This window comes from Sorex fumeus, unplaced genomic scaffold (assembly GCF_029834395.1).
Source record: "Sorex fumeus unplaced genomic scaffold, SorFum_2.1 ptg000007l, whole genome shotgun sequence".
In the NCBI taxonomy this organism is placed as follows: Eukaryota; Metazoa; Chordata; class Mammalia; order Eulipotyphla; family Soricidae; genus Sorex; species Sorex fumeus.
In genome coordinates, this window is record NW_026606064.1 from 34,548,259 (window position 1) to 34,568,981 (window position 20,723).

General features: G+C 49.7%; 1 protein-coding gene across 1 annotated transcript in view; it reads right to left on the reverse strand.

The window, feature by feature from the left end:
* Window positions 1-69: 69 nt before the first annotated feature.
* Window positions 70-20,723, reverse strand: part of SLC6A5 (solute carrier family 6 member 5) — a 60,437-nt gene continuing 39,783 nt past the window's right edge. The window contains exons 10-15 of the mRNA XM_056135859.1: window positions 18,898-19,010; window positions 17,928-18,059; window positions 16,892-16,991; window positions 7,494-7,594; window positions 3,310-3,477; window positions 70-452 (exon numbers count right to left, since the gene is read on the reverse strand). Coding sequence (XP_055991834.1) covers window positions 297-452; window positions 3,310-3,477; window positions 7,494-7,594; window positions 16,892-16,991; window positions 17,928-18,059; window positions 18,898-19,010 — 770 coding nt within the window. The 3' untranslated portion in view covers window positions 70-296. The remainder of the gene's footprint in view (window positions 453-3,309; window positions 3,478-7,493; window positions 7,595-16,891; window positions 16,992-17,927; window positions 18,060-18,897; window positions 19,011-20,723) is intronic.

Genomic DNA, 20,723 nt, shown 5'->3' on the forward strand with positions numbered 1-20,723 from the left:
CACTGGTAAGCATTCACTCACGGAGTTGACCCACACTTTTGGGGTAAAGCATGTGTTCTGGTAAGCAACCCTGCCAGGCTCTAACACCATGAACACAGGCAAACAGCGCTTCAGATGGTCTGTCTAGCTCTTCACTATAGCATGCGATACTATGTCCTACTTTTCTACATAACCACTCTCATGCACGGATATGAACCGAGATGGAGGGAGAAAGAAGAAAACGGGGAAGGAAACTGGGGAAAACATCAGAGGGAGGCGAGGGGAAATGGGATCGAGAGCCGGCCTGTGCCGCCGGACTAGCACTGGGTACCCAGTTCCAAATCCTTCACGGGCAGTTTGAGTCCCAGCGATGAGGTTCCCAAGGGGTCAAGCATGTTCTTATAACGCTCCCCACGGTGCTGAGATAAGAAAGGACCCCAGTCGGGCTGCGGCGAGCACACCAATTTCAGCCTCTGCAAAGAAGCCAAAGACACACAAAGTCACAGAAGCTATGTCCCTTCTTCCCCCTGGGCACCCTCCCAGTCCCAACCTGTGTGACCACATATGCCAGAACCCCCCTTTGAGCCAAGAAAAGCAGAGAGAAGGGTCAGCCCTTCTTTAATGAAGCAGTTCAGTAAAGAAGACGCTGAGCTTGTTTTACTTAGAACTGTTTTCACCACCCTGCCAGGGATCTCAGTCCTGCTCGGGGTTTGCCTTGCACAAGATTAATTGAGGATAAAGAGACCAGGTTTTAATTATACATATTTTTCCCCTCCAAATGGAGAGAATCTGCAAGCTTCTCTCTCCACTGCCAAACACAGTCAGCAAAGGACATGTGCTCAATTACTTTTGTTCTGTCGTTTCAACAGTGGGTAGCTATATCAAAATAATTGGATTTTGTTTAGCATATTTCCCCAAAGCATATAAATGGCTGGGGTGGGGGTGGAGAAAATCCTAACCCCCAAGACACAGTGCCAAGAGTGAGCAAAGATTTTAATTATCTGTTGACAAAAAAAAAAAAAAAGATGCTTCTGGCTGGATTTTGCAGGCAAGCTAAAAATAACGGCATCGTCTCTGTCCCTTCACCGGAACTTTTTACAGAAAACAATTGGAAACGTTTTCTAGGAAGAGGAAAGAAAACATATTTTCTGAATACATAAGAGGGAATGATTCTATGTTTATTACCTATTAGAGTGAAGCTGCTTCTTGGAGATGTTAGTTTAATCTCCCTTTAATCATCCGTTTGCAACCTTTGGGTCCCAAATCCACCATAATCATTTATACAGCCAACTCAGCCATGCAGCGCAGCACTCTGCCATATGACCCCTCTGTGGGCCCCCAGGACATTCCAAAGGGGGCACAGGTGAGAATCTCATCAATGGGGGCGGGGGCACAGCATGAGAGTAAGGCACCAACCAGCAGGAAGGGAGATGCAAGGGTGGGGGGTGGGGCTGGGTACAGAAAAGAAACTTGGTCGTTAAGTTTGGACAGAAGAAAGAGAAACAATGGGGCAGAGAATCTCCCCGATGACAGAAGGGGATTTCTGGGTCTGTCTGATTCTGGGAGGTTCCTTTGGGGTGCAAGGGAACTATCCTGGCGCCCAAACTAGAGGCACAGTGGTTTAACTATCACGGGGACAGTAGAACTTCCTGAGGACAAACTCTGGAGGACTGCCGGGACAACTTGTCTCTATCTCCCTGACAGAGGAAGACCCTGCACAGCCCCCACTGTGGGCCTCTAGTGCTGTGTGCTCACTCACTGCCTCACTCCAAGCTCTTGCTCACCTCCTGAGTGACTTCTGCCTCCTCCACTTCCTCCTCCTCAGTGCTGATCCAGAGGAAGCCCTTCAGCTGTTCTCCACTGCCCCCTCACCCAGCTGGGCACTCCCTAGCCCCTGCCCCAGGTCTGGACTTAGAGCTTCTTATGTGTCTTTCTTCTCCAAGGCACCTAATATCATTTTAATATCTGGAGCACCATAGTTGGGGCCCAGACCACAGGCCTTAACAGCATAACAGCACTGGGGTTGGTAGAGACGCAGGCATCAGACCTTCTGAATCTGTTCAGGTGACTCCACTTGGAGGCTTCATGGTCAATGCCAAGCACAGGCTTGATTGGGCATCAAAGCCACCTGAGGGCTTTGGCATCGGCTACAGGTGCCAGAGTCCCACTTACCCCAGCCTCGAGTTCAGGGGCACCAGCTGTGCCTTGAGCTGGACGAGGAGATAAAAGTCTAGAACCTCCAGGCAGAGGCGTTGCTGATCCTTCCCAGCACATGTAGGAAATTCTCTATTCTCAGAATAAAAAATTCTCACTATCCTCATTTCATGCAAGCCCACCTTATACCACCGAAAACCCAGCAAGGGCACCCCTTTCCTGCCCTTCTCAAGGGAGCCTTGTAGGGGGCAATCAAATGAGAAATGTGTCTAGCCACTGACAAAGAAGAACAAGTCTCACCTCCTACCAGCCGCGCTCTGCACCCCTCCTTACTTTCCACAGGCAGTTTAACATTTCACCCACTCGGGCCTCAGCCATGCCCAATACAGGCGGCGGGAAAGAGAGTATTTGGGGGCTGGAGCAATAGTACAGTGGGTGGGGCATTTGCCTTGCACGCGGCTGATCCAGGTTCGATTCCCAGCATCCCATATGGTCCCCTGAGCACCACCAGGAGTAATTCCTGAGTGCAGAGGCAGGAGTAACCCCTGTGCATCACCAGGTGTGACTCAAAAAGCGAAAGAGAGAGAAAGAGAGAGAGAGAGAATTTGAAGGGGTGGGTGAGGGATTCCCAAGAGATTCTCGGGGGAAGAGGGGCTGGGTCTCCTCCCAGGAGTTCTTAGTCAACCAGGGATTAAAACCACCATCCAGTGGCACTCAGGGGGTGAACCTGAGCCAGGCATACGCAAGGCAAGAGCCATAACTCCCTCTGCACCTCCAGGCCCAGGACACGTGAGGGTCCATCTTCTGTGTTGGATGTTTGGAGGGAGGAGGTGAACACAGAAAGAACAGCAGCAGCTGGGGTGTGATCACACCAGTCACTGGGGTTTCGATTGCAGATGAGGGGGAGGAGGAGGAAAGCCCAGGAGAGAGGAGAAACACTGGTCATTTATTCCCCCAGAGCTGCCACCGCACTGAGCAATGCTGTAATAATGGCTCGGCTTGAGGAATAATACATAATAAAAATGGGTTTAATCCAAACGGTGGCAACTGTAATCACTTCATCACTAGGTCTTCCTCTAGCATAAGTTTTTGCCAAATCTTTTTGTTTGTTTCTTTAATGCAAGAAGCTTCTCCACCCAGGAGGGGATTGCCAGGGGAAAGAGCAGATAGAATTACCTCAATAAATCTGCCAGGGGCCAAATGCATTTTGATCACGAACATGATTGGGATCCAGATAACGGAGCAGGCAAGCATCAACCATCCAAGCACCATGGACCAGTTAGGGTAGCGGTAAGAGCCGTAGGTCATGGGCTCCCACTGGTAAAAGCTGAAGCACAGGATAAACTAGGAAGGAAAGAGAAAGGCAGGCATTAGGGAGGGTGATGTGAGCTGTTGAGGTATCAGTTCCTTTGGCAGTCATGCCCAGAACCCTGGCTGTGCACCCGAGGCTTCTGCATCTGATATTTTATTTTATACCCACGAGGACCCTGAAAGGGAGACCTTAGTCATCCCTTTTCCAATTGAAGTGGCGATGTCAAAGACCTGCAGGGTGATGACGCACATGGAGCTACTGACCCAGAGGCACGAAAGACAGGGCCGCATCTGCAGACTGAGAGGTGGGAGAGGGATGAGGGGAGCATTGAATCCGCTGCATTTTACAAAACAGACTCAAGTTTCTGCGATTAGGGCTGGACCATAGTACAGCAGGTAAGGTGTTTGCCTTGCACGTGACCAACCTGGGTTCGATCCCTGGCATCCCATATGGTCCCCCGAGCACCGCCAGAAGTAATTCCTGAGTGCAGAACCAGGAGTAATCCCTGAGCATTGCTGGGTGTGACCCAAGAAGTAAAAAAAAAAAAAAAGTTTCTGCAATCAGGAAAAAATCTATGAAACTTCTGTGCTTTTGTTCTTTTTAAGAAATGGAGCTGCTTTGCTTTCTCCTTGAGGAGAGCTGCCCAGTCTCCAGGGGCTGCTTGGGGAGATGACTGGGAGGACTGGAGGCTCCCCTAGGCAGAGGCTAAACTGGGAGCTTGTCCTTGTGATTAGCTGGGGTGGGGGCCAAGCGCAGGAGTCCACGGCCCCTCTGCGCTGGGTCCCAGCAAGCAGGCAGGCTCGGTGAGCTGGGAGCAGGCAGCAGGGGCGCCCTGGGTCCCTTCTCGGCTCAGCAGCCAATTCGTGGAGGGAACTTTAGGGCTCAGAGTCTCTGTACTACATCACAGCTGGAGTATCCGGGACAAACAAGGGTCTTTCCTCAAATCCTCGGTTTTAAAACTGGCCCCAATTTCTACCTTATCCATCATCTTCCATCACTACACACTGGCCAATCACAGCAGCGAGAACCCTAGGACCTCTATCAGGGATGCCAAAGAGGATCATAGGTAGCAAGAAAAGTTGCCCCTAAAAGACAAAGCTGGAGTGCTCACTGTACATGCCAAGCCTTAGGGTAGGGGGCACTGTGCTGAAATAGTTGAATTTTTCCTGCATTCATCCTGCTGATAAATGAACCAGTATATAATGACATACGCAGACATAGGGGTCCCTCCTCCTAACCTCTTTCTCATAGTAACCAGTAAAATAAGTGCCCCCAAATGACCACAAGAAAATATGTCAGGAAAAATGATACATGGGAGGCTATGGGGAAAGAATGAAGCACTGGAAAATTGTAAAACATAGATGTTACTGCTACAAAGCCCAGGTTGCTGGGGCACGAGATGATTTCAATACAACAATAATTCAGTATATTGATTCAAGTGAATATAAACCCAAAGAAAACTGTTTTTTAAAAGCCAAAAAAAAAGAGGCTTTTATGATAAGAGGTACCTACTTTAGGTCCCTTTCCAAACATTTGCCCCTGGAGTTATAAGCTTTATTAACCAGTCTATTGGAAGTATGGCCTAATGTAATTATGGTAAGTTGCTCCATTTCATTTACTATATAAATAGCAATACATCTGCTTATGTGTGTGCATAATTCAGTAACGTGACCTGACTATAGATACAATAATTACATGGGGAATATTTATAGCTCTATAAATCCATGAAGGCACATATAAAAATGACCAATTTTATTTCTGGGGCTTTGAAGTAATTTAAACCCATAATCTTAGTTCACTCCAGCACTCTACAAGGATTCATTTTACAGAAGGACAAACAGCACAAAGCAAGTGTGAGACTCAGCCTTCGGAAACCCATTTCCTAGGACACAAACAGCACATCAAACTCATCTGCGCACACTTGTCCTCGGCCTTAAGTCTCCTCTGGTTCAAGTTAGCTTTGCTTAAACCCTGTTCTCAGAGGAGCCTGAATACGCCAGGTGATCATGTGGTCATGGAGTCAGGCCTATCCTAACCACAGCCGCCAACTAACCCCCTGAAGAGAGATTCATCCTTCGATGAGGAAGAGCTCATTGGCAGCTACCCATTGCCAGCTCCCAAAACCACACAGGATATTTTCTGGATTTCTCACTGGTGTCTGATGCAAACTTTATCATGGCAATCAGTGAACTACAGCATAGTTGGGGAACTTTCTCAAAAAACCAAGCAACCTCCTGGAATTCCTTTTCCCTGATATTTTACCTGTAAAGAAAAATTGTGACTATTTTCATCCATAATTAGCAAACTACCCTTGGAGGTCAAAAGTACTTAGGTCTTAAATGCTTAGAAATGTGTTAGTGTGAGCTTAAAAATCTAATCAGCCCTAGGGTTCAATTTTTTTCTTTTATTGTTTGCTTGTATTTGGGCCACCCAGCAGTGCTTATTAGGGCTTACTCTTGGTTCTGTACTCAGGGATCACCCCGGGAGGTGCTATGTGGTATGACTGGGCTGTAAGCTCTGCATCTCTGGGCAAGTTCCTCAGTTTTTCAAGACCCAGTGCAAGCAATATAAGAGGGGAAAGAATCACCCACCATGCAAATGAGTAAGGCCCAATGCGCTAGTGCCTGGTAACAGACCTCAGAAGGCCATAGTACCGATAACGATTATATGACAGTGTTTCTACAGAACATCCTAAAATCCTCCATAGCTTAATCTTTTAGGACTAGAGAGAAAGGAAGGTCGTGTCTAAGACAGCCAAATAAAGACAAAATCCAATCAATAGTAACTGGGGGAAATGGCAAAGCCCAACCAAGAAAAGAGATTGGAGTTTTCTTTTCACAGATCAGGAAAGTCTGAATTCTTCATTCAAGGTTTAGTCCTGAGTTCCAGAGACTGAAAATTCGACCTTAATCCTTTTCCACTTCCATGCCGCAAATCAGTGGGACTTTTCAGAAAAATACAGCCTCTAAAACATATATGGTACTCCAGGTGTTATCCTGTCCATGAAGAGGCATCAACACTGAATGTTTTTTTTTTATGTTTCAGAAAGAAACTGAGCTATTTGATTAAAAATCTCTTTGTGGCTATAAAAAAGGGAGGGGGGCAGGAAGGGAGGGAGGAGAGGAATGCACATTTTCTTTATAATTTTCCATTCATCCTGGGATTTTTCCTTTGGAGAAGCTGTAGTAAAGCAATGGTTTTCATCTGGTTTCTAGTGCCACCTGCTGGCTCAAACGATAACTGTAGCCTACTTCCAGCAGCCCGCAAGAAGCCACGAGACAGAGGGAGGGAGGGTGGCTGGAGGAAGTGGTGGGGGGAGTGGTGATAAAATTTCTGTCAATTACTGGGCTTGGAAAGTGGAGCAGGGCAGAGCCTGGAGGCGTCCATCCAGTAATGAGGTAACAGGATGTGCGTGGATCCACCTGCATAGATCCACGGTCAAGAGAGGGCTCTGATCTTTAAGAGGAGGAAGGTACAGTGATCTCATGATGAGACTGGGAGGCAAAAGCCTCTGAAGTGATAACAGGTACCAGGTCACAGAAACAATCTCAAAGATAGAAACCACATCTAATCCCCGCTATACTTATTGCAAAGAGGCTGTGCCAAAGCACGGTGAAAAGCAAGAGTTGCAGTGCCAGCCTGTCTGGGTGCCAGGCCTGGTAGCTGCTAACCCAGAGAGGCACTGGCTGCTGCTAACCTGGTCTGCATGTTCCCCGGCCTCGGTGTCAGTTTCCTCCTCTTACAGCTGGGACAACAGTGCTCCCCACCCTACAGGCCAGCTGAGAGCCTGACCATGGTTCAGGGAACCATGGCACTCTCAACTCTCTGTACAGACGGCAGGCTGGGGGCATAGAGTTCCAGAACGGAGCGCCAACCCTCTGCTGAGCACCTTTTGGTATGTTACTTCACCTCTCTGAAGGTCAAAAAGGCAGAATAGTACAGCCCAACTTCCGTGGCTCATCTGTGAACACACAGCATGGTGATACCCAAATCCTCAGATTCCCCCATGCAAGGTAGTCAACATGGGCCCAAGCAACACACTCCTTACAGTCAGAATGGTGGGGGTGACGAACGCCCAGCAGACTTTCCAGAAAATGTTTGGCTGGAATCCAATCATCATCTCTATGTCTTCACAGAACCTTTGCAAGCCTGCAGAAAGACAAGCAGAAATCCAGGGTGAGGTGAAGGTGGGGTCAAGTAACAGGCACTGTGTGCTTGGTATAACCCCCACCCCCCATGTCTACGGGCCCCCTGGTGTGTAGAAAACCATCCGACAAATGACTGCGGGAAGACTGGGGCAAATCGGACATGGAAAGAGCCATGAAATGCTCTCTCTGTGCTGAGGTCTGGAACGACTGCCACTTGGTGAAGAGGAAACTCAGCGCTGGCTCAGCCTGCCTGGCCTCTTCATGGGCACCACTGTTTGCAGAGGTGACTCAATAGGTATTGCAACAACTCTGGAAAGACCAATTAAGACTATGGTCAGTGAGCACGGGGCATTGGGAACGCCTTTGGGACCAAGAGTGATAGTCACTGGAACCTGCGTCATCAGTTCCCCTCCAAGGTCCTATGTGAGTCACTTGATCTGTGCCCTGTGAGAGGCCGTAACAGCAGCCAAAGCCAAGGTCAGTGCCAAGGGGAAGTGGCCGCTTGGTAGCAACACACACAGTCACTGTGTTTCTGGTCATGGATCATGTCAACAAAAGCCACAAGCAAAACAGAAAGAATGACCCCCTCAGGACCACCCTTAGCAACCACGGTCCCTGTGCATCTTGGCTCACGAAGGCTTTGAAGACTTTGAACCACTTCTTTTTTTTTTTTTTTTTTTTTTTTTTTTTTTGCTTTTTGGGTCATACCTGGCAATACTCAGGGTTACTCCTGGCTTTGCTTTCAGGAATTACTCCTGGCGGTGCTCAGGGGACCATATGGGATGCTTGGAATCGAACCCAGGTCGGGCGCGTGCAAGGCAAACCCGCTGTGCTATCACTCCAGCCAAGAACCACTTCTTTAAAGAAGTGAGTGGGGGATCTCCCTCTCCTTTTTATTTTTTTTTTTAATTTTTATTAGTGAAACACCATGAGGTACAGTTGTAGACTTACAAATTTTTGTGCTTGGGTTTCAATGATACAATGATCAAATGCCCATCCCTCCACCAGTGCCCATTTTTCACCACAGCGGGTCCCAGTATCCCTCCCACCCACCCCCATCCCCCCATCCCACCCTGCCTCTGTGGCAGGGCACTCCCTTTTGTTCTCTCTCTCCTTTGGGGTGTTGTGGTTTGCAAAAGAGGCATTGAGTGGCGATCATGTTTGGTCTATAGTCTACTTTCAGCATGCTTCTCCCATCCTTTTTATACTTGATCTTAGCCAAAAGGCCGAGAAGCGATTCCCATCCTTTTTAAAGGAGTTTTCTCTCTCTCTCTCTCTCTCTCTCTCTCTCTCTCTCTCTCTCTCTCTCTCTCTCTCTCTCCTTTCCCTTCTCTTAGTTGTTCTGATGATCAGGCTGCCACAATGAATGGCACTGCTTGATGGAGAGTTTGGGGTTCTCACACTTGACTGTGGTGAATGCAAGAGAACACAGACTACTGCTTGGCCCCAAAGATCCCAAAGGTAGTGCTTCAGGGATCACACACAGTATGCGGCTGTGCTGAGGACCAAATTTGAGGCTTAATGCTTACAAGGCAGATACCAGCTCCACCACTGAGCTGCAGCCTACAGGCCCCGAGGAACACATTAGTTTCTTAAATGTTTCTGAGGCTCATCAGCTGCGTGCCTTTCTCAGAATCCTGGAGTTGCTATGCTGATAATGCTTTCACTCGTTTTTTTTCTTTTTTGGGCCACACCCAGTAAAGCACGGGGGTTACCCCTGGCTTTGCACTCAGAAATCACTCCTGTCGGTGCTCAGGGGACCATATGGGATTCTGGGAATCAAACCCGGGCCAACCACATGCAAGGCAAATGATCCACTGTGCTATCACTCCAGCCCCTCACTCTTAATCAGAGTGACATGGGACAAAAATTCACCATGCTGGACCATCAGATACATGTTCCTTTTTTTTTTTTTTTTTGATAGATATTATATGCTTTGGGGCCTGAGCGATAGCATAATGGGTAAGGCATTTGCCTTGCACGCAGCTGACCCGGTTTCGATTCCTCTGTCCCTCTCAGAGAGCCCGGCAAGCTACTGAGAGTATTCCGCCCGCATGGCAAAGCCTGACAAGCTACCTGTGACCTATTCTATATGCCAAAAACAGTAACAAGTCTCACAATGGAGACGATACTTGTGTCCACTTGAGCAAATCGATGAACAACGGGAGGACAGTGCTATTATATGCTTTCATTTTAAAGTTTATATCAAAAAGTCCACTCTGGTTGTTAGTCTCCTATTTTGTTACTTTATGTTACCCAGATGAATGCCATCTTTCTATGTCTATCCCTCTCTTTCTGACTCATTTCGCTTAACATGATACTTTCCATGTAGTACCAAGAATGGCCGAGATTAGTACCAGGAATTTTGCTCCATGGCTTGGAGGCCAGCCCCACATGCTAGGGGAAAAGGCAGCTCAGATAAAGAAGGGAGCACCAAATAAAGGGTGTTGGGAGGGTCCTCCCAGGATGAGAGGAGCATGCTGAAAGTAGACTATAGACCAAACGTGATTGCCACTCAATGCCTCTTTTGCAAACCACAACACCCAAAAGGAGAGAGAGAACAGAGGAGAATGCCCTGCCACAGAGGCAGGGTGGGATGAGGGGGATGGGGTGGGAGGGATACTGAGATCCGTGGTGGTGGGAAATGGACACTGGTGGAGGGATGGGTATTTGATCATTGTATAATTGAAACCCAAGCACAAAATTTGTAAGTCTACAAATGTACCTCATGGTGTCTCACTAATAAAAATTTTTTTAAAAAATTAAATTAAATTTTTTAAAAAATCCACTCTGCCCCCCCCCCCCAACAAAATGGATCCTCATTCCTTTGGTGGCAGGTAGTCGCTGGCATTTGCTCCTGTTCCATGCCCACAAGCCCAAACCTAGAGTGACATCAGTCCTCCAGACCATTCACTCGTCTCAGCCACAGCCAGGTGTGTGCCCTGGAGTGACCTATGCTGGGTCCAGGGACTGGCCAAATGCACGGAGCCTCCTCACTGCAGACACCTGGCTCTGGCTCCTGTGAGCATGTGTGGGGGACACTCCTGCCTGCTCTGCCAATGTGTGGGCAGCCAGGCCCCATGCAGACAGCCCAGGGGCACCAGCGGGCTCCCCAGGCAAGCCTGCTGCCTCCTGCTCATCCCTGGGACAGGCTACCCCGGGCTCCCTCTGCCTGTGTCACCTCCTGCCAAGCCTGGCCTGCTCTGCCCACAGCCCACAAGCCCCACCAGGTTGACGGAGGCCTTGGCCTGCTCCATCCTTTCCATAGACCCAAACCCCTTAAGCCTTGCAAGTCTGTTTTTACCTTTTTTTTTTTTCTGGGGCAGAGGACAAAACCCCAGGGCTTCATTCATGCAAAGCATGAACTTTAACGCGGAAGCTGCGTTCATGGCCAACCAAGACCTAATCCTGGATCAAGTTCAAGAAAAAACTGGTGGAGCCTGAAGCATGGGCATGGTGACAGGCTCTGCGGGGCCTTGAGTCCAGGCGGCTGAGACTGCGGTGGAGGAGGGGTGTGCAGGTGTGAGGGACAAGAAGAGCACAAGCAGTAAGCGTGTGTGTGTGTGTGTGTGTGTGTGTGAGTGAGAGAGAGAGAGAGAGAGAGAGAGATCTCAATGACATGGGGGTCTCCTCTGTTTTGTGTGTGTGTGTGTGTGTGTGTGTGTGTGAGTACATGAGAGAGAGAGAGACAGAGACAAAGAGAGAGAGTGAGACGTGAGACAGAGAGAAAAAGAGAGGCCTGAGCTCCTCCTGGGCCCCGGCCAGCTCCTCACTCACCTCTAGTGTGACTGTGGTGGCCCTGAGCACTAAACTGAGAGGCACAAGTTCCAAGCCATCAGGCCCTCACCTCAGGGCCAGGCATCACCAAGGGTAACCTCAGTGTACCCAGCACAGTTGAGTGTGACCTTCATAATATAGACCTATATTGGAGCTGGAGCAACAGTACAATGACTAGAATGTTATTTGCCTTGCATGCAGCTGACCCAAGTTCAATCCCTGACTCCTCCAAGCCCCACCAGGAGTGAGCCCTGAGTTCTGAGCCAGGTATAAGTGTATGCTTCTTAAAGGCTAGCATGACAGTAGCAAGGGAAAATGGGGTGAGCTCAGGTCTACTATTTTAGGCTCAACAAACAAATCTGGCATTCAGGAAGTAGCTCACAACAAGTTCCTTATAACCAACTAGTCCCAAACCTCCACCAACCAGTCACTCTCACTTGTGCAGTGTTGTGGCTTTTGTCTACACAGCCCAGCCCCCTAGCCCCACTGTGCAGGTGTCTCTGGATGCATACTCCTCCTTCCTGTACATCCAGAGCAGCCTCCTGGCATTAAATTACCCACAAGTGAGACCTATACTCAGAGGGTGCCCCTTCCCATTAGTGCCACCCCATCTATATCTTGAAATACATGAAACTCCCTTGAGGTGGCTTCCACTTTCACTCTGCACTAGGTCCCTCAGATGCCTCTCCAGTTCTGTGGAGCCCTCAGCTCCCCCCAGGGCCTGGACAGGCACCCCACCATGGGTTCTCCAGGAGTTGGCTCAGAATTTATGCCCCCTAGTTGGCAGTAAACTAAGCCCCACACCTCAGCCTCTACTTCCTGTTATATTCTAGGGCTCTGAGACATCCACTTCTAAAGGTTTCCTCTTTTATCTTTGTGACAGGGCGCCCAGCAGGGACATGCACAGTTCTAACTAAGCTCAGTACTGACATTTCCAGGGAGCTGAGTGGGTGACTTATTCTTCCTGGAGAAGTGGCTGGCAGAGGCCTGCAAACAGGAAATCTCATTGTGTGTCCTCTTCTCAGGGGGCACGCAGCAGGATAAAGCAGTGAGTCAACCCTTGCATACTCACTCCCACCCGTGTACCTGAGTGCATCATTCACAAAAGAGTCTCTAGTGCTGACTGTTCACAGTGCCCCAGTAAATGGAGTGGTAAGGGGAGGAGGCCTAACCTGACACCCCAAATCAGATAGTGACATATCAGGCAAGAATATGAGTGAAGGGTAAGAACAGGTGACAGAGGGTCAAAGCAGCAGTACGGTGGGTAAGGTGTTTGCCTGGCACGCAGCTAACCCAGGTTTGATTCCTGCCATCCCAACCATGGCCAGGAGTGATCCCTGAGCACAGAGCCAGGAGTAACCCCTGGGCAATGTTGGGTGTGCCCTCCCTAAAAAATGAATAGGAATAGGGTGGGGAGCGCACCCAGGAATAAAGTGGAACTGGAATCTGTCCATTCTTGGAGGACTGGAGTTTTTTTTGTTGTTGTTGTTGTTTTCTTTTGTACTAAAAGAAAGAAAAGGTCATGGTCCAGCGTGCAGTGGAACTGAAGAGTGACAAAGAGGGGCACCTGAGAAAGGTGTTGCCCTGACAGCTCCACAGGGGGATAGTCTGTGGGTGGGATGTGAACAAGGAACCGATTCGAGTGGATACACCCAAAACAGGGGGCTACTGCGCTAGGGGGTAGTAGCACTGTAGTACTGTCCTGTAGCACTGACCTCCCATTGTTCATCAATTTGCTCAAGCGGGCACCAGTAATGTCACCATTGTGAGACTTGTTGTCACTGTTTTTGGCATGTCAAATACGCCACGGGGAGCTTGCCCAGCTCTGCCATGCAGGCGGGATACTCTCAGTAGCTTGCCAGGCTCTCCAAGAGGGACGAAGGAATTGAACCCGGGTCAGTTTGGCTGCATGCAAGGCAAACGCCCTACCCGCTGTGCTGGAGGGCAGTGGGAAAACTAAACCCAACAACTACAGGCAGATTTGGGTGGTGACTGTTCAATCTTGGCTTCCTCCAGATAGGAGCCGCACCCCTGCACTTAAGAAAGCACAAAGCGGGGGATGGTGCCACCAGCAGGTCAATCTGTATCTGTGAGGTGACTGCATCAGCAGACTGATGGCACCGTCAGGCCTTCAGATACCCCAAAATTGCTGCTGTGCCTTTGACCAGACCCCAAAAACTTGGGGCAAAGTTTACCAAGAAAGGAAATGGCCAAAGTTAGGTATGTGGGAGACATACCCACAAACCACCTCCGGCTCAGCTATATAATTGGAGGCATGGCCTCTCTGGTTCCTTATTGGACTGCTTAATGGCCATGATCCCAGAGGCTCAGAAATGAATCTTGGAACCCAAAAGCTTTTGGCAGAAATGCGTCCTGTTCCTGCAGTAGGTTACTGGGGCTGGGCCACTCCAGGTGGGAATAGGTTTCATGCCTTGGCCTGTTCCCCTTGGTGGCCTGGTGACTGTCATCCTCCAGAGGCCACAGGACAGTCGGGTTTGGGCCTGCAGTGACGATACACACAGGGCCTCACCAGACAGGGGTGGAACCGGCCCTTTCCTCCCCATCCCAGCGAGACCTCGAGTAGCCGCCTACAAACGGCCTCTCTGGCTCCTGATCAAGCTGATTAATGTCCATGATCCCAGAGACTCAGAAACAATTCTCGAAACCCAGCAGTTTTTGGCAGAAATGCATCTGGACAGCATACACGGCCATGGCTCCAGAGGCAAAAGGACTTAATCCAGAGCCCGACATCTTGCAGAAGAAAAGTGAATGGACCATGCGTTAAACTACGGCGCCATGCCTCCCTGGTAGGGAAAGGGTGTTGCTCCCTTCCGCCTTTCTCCCCCCAGCAGCAAGGTGGCCGCTGCCTCAGAGCTATTTGGAAAGCCATGTATGAGCCAGCGGTGATGGGGCAACTGCAGTCTCATGGGAAAGGGGATGGTACTGGCTTGTCCTTCATGCCCTACTGAGGTCACAAGTTGCCCCCCACGAGCAGCTCTTTGGCATGGCCATGGCTTCAGAGGCAAAAGGACTTAATCCAGAGCCCGGCATCTTGTGGCAGAAAAATGAATGAACCATGCCTTAAACTACGGCGCCATGCCTCCCCGGGAGGGAAAGGGTGTTGCTCCCTTCCACCTTTCTCCCCACCGGCAGCAAGGTGGCCGCCTCCTCAGAGCTATTTGGAAAGCCAGGTATAAGCTGGCAGTGACGAGGCAACTGTAGTCTCATGGGAAGGGGGTTGGTACCATCTCGTCCTTCATGCCCTACTGAGGTCACAAGTTGCCCCCCACAAGCGGCTCTTCAGCACAGACATGGCTCCAGAGGCAAAAGGACTTAGTCCAGAGCCCGGCAGCTTGCAGCAGAAAAGTAAATGGACCATGCGTTAAACTAAGGCGCCATGCCTCCCTGGGAGGGAAAGGGTGTTGCTCCTTTCCGCCTTTTCTGTCCCCGGGCAGCAAGGTGGCCTCCGCCTCAGAGCTTATTGGAAAGCCAGGTATGAGCCAGCAGTGACGGGGCAACTGCAGTCTCCTGGGAAGGGGGGAGGTACTGGCTCGTCCTTCACACCCTACTGAGGTCACGAGTTGCCCCCCACGAGCGGCTCTCTGGCACAGCCATGGCTCCAGAGGCAAAAGGACTTAATCCAGAGCCCGGCAGCTTGCAACAGAAAAGTGAATGGACCATGCGTTAAACTACGGCGCCATGCCTCCCTGGGAGGGAAAGTGTGTTGCTCCTTTCCTCCTTTTCTCTCCCCGGGCAGCAAGGTGGCCTCCACCTCAGAGCTTATAGGAAAGTCAGGTATGAGCAGGCGGTGACGGGGCAGCTGATATAACCAGCTATAGAAAACAAAGTATTTCACAATGCCTTTTCAGCAATTCTGATTGTTGGGGTGGGGGGGGAGAATTCTAAACAATAATGGTGCATCCTTTGTCAAAATGATGAATGTAATCAATGTAGAGAAGAGTTAAGTAGAAATCATCTGCCTCACAGGCATTGGGTGGGGTGGGAGGGGGGTATATTGGGGTTCTTGGTGGTGAAATGTGAGTACTGGTGAAGGGAGAGGTGTTTGATCATTGTATGACCGAGACTTAAACCTGAAAGCTTAGTAACTTTTCCCACGTGATTCAATAAATAAATAAAAGATGAAAAATAAATAAATAAATGAAACTATGGGGAAAAAAGTAAGGTGGAGTTCATGCCCAAATCAATCAGCTAATCAGTGGCTGAATAAATAGCAGTACTCCTACATAAAAAAAAAAAGAAAAGAAAAGAAAAGAAAAGAAAGCACAAAGCACTTCTTTAAAGGAAGTCTACTTTTTCTGCAAGTCTTTTCCAGACACAGTTGCCCCACCAGACTCACAGTTCTGTGTTTAAATCTGGCAGCCTCAAACTCATGTACTGTCACTGGAAGGTTGGGGATCTGGGAGCTAGAAACAGTCATTTCCATCTGAATGGAAAACCTGGTGCTTCCCTCCAGCCCAGCATCTGGAGGTCCCCCCACCCAGGCTCCTGAGCAGCTGTGGCCCTCTGGCCAAAGGCTGAGACTCTACCACTGCCTTTAGGGGTGGGAGGGGAACTGGCTGGCTCCAGTGATGAGGCAGAGCACAGCACAACCCCAGGCCTGACCACGCATACATACATTCACAGGACCTGTGTTTCTCTATCACATCCTGTTTTCAGGGACACGCTGCTGTGTCCTTTTTTGGCCTAGAGCTGGTGACATTGAATGTGGTTCAGAAACCCTGTGAGTCTGCACTGGGATGAGCATGGAGGTCCCTCTGCATGAAGGCAGCTTGGCCAGGGGCCACTTGTTTGCTGACACAAATAAGTCAGGGGTGTGTCCTGACTCCCACTCCCATGGCTCATGGGAGTCAGCTGTACATACAAGGGGTGCAGAGATCACCTGGCGAGACCCCCACCTCCACCCAGCACAGTCTCCTCTCTACAGAGCCCGGTTTTGGATTTGAGCCACAAGAATCGCAGAATGCACATTGCCATAGCGCAGCCAGGCAAGGTGAACGGGCAAGAAGGGAACTACCTGGAAATTTGTTCCTGGGAAAAGACAGGGTCCAGGTCTAGCTCACATGCTCCCTCCAAGCTGGTAAGACATTCTAGGGATCAGGGAAGGGGGAGAAGGGGGACCCTTTTCTTTCAACAGCAAGGGAGACCACCTATGAAGCTACTCCTCATTGCAGCTACATGGACCCCCACAGTTACTAAGTCCAGGAGATCATACTGTCCCTGCAAAGCAGCCTTCCTCCTCCAGTATTTGTCCTGGCACTCACTGTCCGTCTGGTCCTAGGTGGTGCCTACTAAGATTTCTGAGACTCCCCAGTGGCACCTTTAGTTCCTGTCTGCAATCCAAATCACAGAGGTCAAGAAACCCACGGGGAAACAAAGACACAGCTGTCAGCGTTTCCTGCAGAGAGGTCAGGCCGCTGCAGAGAGGCCTTTTCATTGCCTCTGGCCAGGCCTGCCTTCACCACAAGCTTCTCCCTTGATAGCTGCCAACTGGTTGTCTTACCGTACACATAGGATATTCCCACGAGCTCAAAAATGGCAATGATGACGAGGGCATAGGAAGCAGCATAGGTGTCCACGAGCTGAAACATGTAGATCCCACCCTGAGACAGAGAGAGAGAGAGAGAATATTATCCAGGGGCCTGGACTCACCTTGGTCCCATCACAAGTGGCCAATCCTTTATCCCTGGAAGGGCTGGGAGCAAACAGGAGGTTCATCACCTGTGTTCTCAATGGCAAACCTACGGAGGTTTGCCAGAGTGTGCAGTATTAGCCAAGCAACACCCCCCCCCGCCCCCACTGAGATTCTCAGAGCCTATCAACTGAACAAGCACAGGAAAATGACCTGACATCTTACTTGGGAAGGCCAAAAGCAGCATCTGAAGGTGCAGACGTGAGCTCAGGCAGATGCCCTAGTTTTTCACTTTAAGGAGTAAGCAGAGTTTTTCAATCTGTGTATCTGCACCCAAGTGCCATCCTTCACTCACTCTTGAAATCTCTTCTCTCCACAACGAAGGCGATATTAGAGACCCTCTCCTTCCAATCCAGCATTTCACAGATGAAATAACCAAGCCCCAAAGCAGTGACTCATTCGAGGTCCCCAAGACACCAAAATTAAAAACAGTGTGGCGTGAGTGCACCCCTAAACTTACCAAAAAACACACAAAACTACAAACAGCTCAAAGGTTACTTGGCTAAGTAATCAACTGGAAATTTCTCCCATTGGTACATTTGTATTTCCATGTAGTCCGTTTTATTCAAATAGGGCACACCTGCCTTGTTGGCTCAAGAAGGCGACAACTCAATTACGGAAGATGCTAGAAGCATCTGCCAAGCAAAGATGACATATTTCCCTCTGTGGTCACAATCTCGAGGGAGCTGGCACCATCTATATACACATAGTAGAAACCTGGCAGTTTTTCCTGGGAACTGTGGCTACAGTCTGAGAGCCAAGGACAAAAAGGATAGAAAGTCATCACTCCCCCCTCACCCCCACCAAGCGACCTGCACCTCAAACCTGTGCCCCAAAGGCCCTGTACCTGAGTGATCATTGGAAAGCCCATGATGAAGAAACAAACGCAGCAGCCCAGAGTGAAGACTGGCTTGTGTGTGCGGAGGTACTTGGGGAACTCATCTGAGATGGAGGTCACTATGGTCTCAATGGTGGCAAACTGAAAGGGGGCACAAAAACACACATTTCAGAAGAACCGCCCAGCCCAGAAGACCACCCCCATCCTCCCACCCCCCCATCCCAGAAGACTCCCTGGTTCCCACTAGGGAGAGCAGTGTGAGTTTGGACTTTAGGACTACAGGCTTTGGGGGTTGGAGCCCAGGGGAACCCAGGCAAGATGTAAGTCTCAGAAACTGATAATACAGGGGTTAGGGCCTTAACCTTGCATGTGGTCAACTTTGGTCCAATCCCAGCACTGCATATGGTCCTGAAGCACAGAATCAAGAGCAGCCTTAAGCATCTCTGGATGTGGTCCCCCAACACCCCGACCAAAAAAAAAATTAGAAACTGTGCTTCTAGCTCTGAGGGACTGATACTCTATTCATCCACAAGGCATTTAAGCATCACTTTGTATTCATGAGATGTAAATTCCTCTTCTGCTGGAGGAAAAACCCTCTTCGCACCCAACTACTAAACTCTGAGCACCTGTCAGCATGATTTGTAGGAGTCTCGGCTCCGTGGCAATTTCCCTAAAATTGACTTCAAATTATTCTTCCTTATCCTTCCCCACAGAATTTGTTTTGGCAAAATGACACCAAAGCAGGAAGTACACAGATGAAAACTGGGCCCCAGGAGTGAAGAGAGGATGGATAAAGGAAGTCATGTCAGCTTGCCGGCAGCACCTACAAAGAGGAAGTTATTCCAAGCCACCCCTTCCTCCACTCAGGAGATACACAGGCACCACTAGGCCCACCCCACTCCCCACTGCAGGATGGACGCAGGACCCAGAGAGGGAGATCGGGAGGGGTGGGGCTGGGCTAGACTGGGGAGGGTCTCACCATAGTGTCCAGTCCAAGAGTGAGCAGCATCAGGAAAAAGATGATGGCCCAGAAGGGAGAGAGGGGCAGCCTGGTTAAGGCTTCCGGGTAAACCACAAACGCAATGCCTGGTCCTGCAGGACACAAGAGAGATGGTTTCAGATGTACTCGGCTCCAGGCCACCTCCTCCTGGATGCTCCTCTTTTCATTCTTTTTTCCACAGTAAGTGAGGACTTATTCCATGCCCTCCTCCACTGTTCTTTCTTTCTTTCTTTCTTTCTTTATTTCTTTCTTTCTTTCTTTCTTTTCTTTATTTCTTTCTTTCTTTCTTTCTCTCACATTTATCTGGTGTCTCAATCAGACTTCAAAAGCACTTTGAAGGCAAGACCCAGGTGAAGTAGGTCTATACCACAAGGAGCTCAGAAGTTCAAGAAACAAAGCAGAAGTTTGGACAAGTACAAGGACACAGCCACACTGTGTGTGTCAGAGCTGAGGCAGAAACCCTCCAGAATAGGGTTTGCCAAACCACGTGAGTGAACCACACTGATAGCATTTGATAAAGAAGATGTGAAGGCTCTGCAGGGGTGCCTGGTGAGCCTGGGGCTTCTCCCAGTGATAGGCAGCCTGGCTGTGAGGCCAAGTGGCTGCTGCTTGGGCTCCACGCTGAACAGCTGCTGGGGCCAGCAGGGTGACACAGGGTGTGCAGGTAGAGATCAGCATGTGGTACTGGGCCTTGACCTCAGGGCCTAGCACATGTGAGGCTTGGAATCCACTACACTGTGCTATCTTCCCAGCTCCTGGAGACAATCTTTCATTCTCACAACTAGGGTCAGGTGTGGTGGGGAGACTGATTACTGATCTCAAGTGGGCAGAGGGATGCTAAGTGTCCCTCAAGGCACAAGATCTACCACAACAAAGAATGACCTAATGTAATGTCCTGTTATAAGGATTAGGCCACTCCTACAATGTGCCTGCCCCTAAGTGGCCTGTCCTAGACCTACCCCTCGAGGGGAAGAAAGGCACTAATGTAAAATAAAGCTTGACTCAATCTGACCTCCAGAATCTTGGCCGACAAAGGCCTAGGTAAAGATGACCCTAAAGCAAGCAGTCTCTGCGGGGCACGCAGCCAACCCGGGTTTGATTCCCAGCATCCCATATGGTCCCCCAAGCACTACCAGGAGTAATTTCTAAGTGCTAAGCCAGGAGTAATTCCTATGCATCACCGGGTGTGACCCAAAAAGCCAAAAAATAAAAAAAAAAGCAGTCTCTACAGCACCTCCACCCTCGCCCCAGTGATGTACTGGGGGGCGGGGGGGGGGGGGGTGTGGAACAGGGAGTAGTGAAGCATGGTGACAGAGTTCAAAGGGTTTGGGTTTAAATGGTCTAAGTCACCAGTTGTGCAATCCTAGTTATGTCATTTAATTTCTCTCAGCCTCCATGTTGCTTCTCTCTCACATGGAGGTGACAACCCCACCTCACGAGTGGTTCTGTGGGGAGAAGCAGGTAATCACTGAGCATCCTCATGGGCTTTCGCTGAGTGGGTGCAGAACCTGAAGGTGTCGGTTCCGATTTAGGGTTTTCTAAGAACACGGCACAGGGTCTTGGAGAAAACTGTCTGAGTCACGCTTCTCTCTGCTCGCTGCCAACCTCCAGCCTTGCTGCCTGCCTCCAGGCCTCAACAGGAAGATGCTGCAATCCTGGATGATGACCCTCAAGCAGTGGTCAGTCTCTGCTCAAGGAAGACTAAATGATAGTGGGCAGAGAGACACATAAGCAGGGTAATCTGCAGCCTGGGCACGTCTGGAAACTAGAAATCACCGCACCTGGAGAAGGCTTATAACTTACAT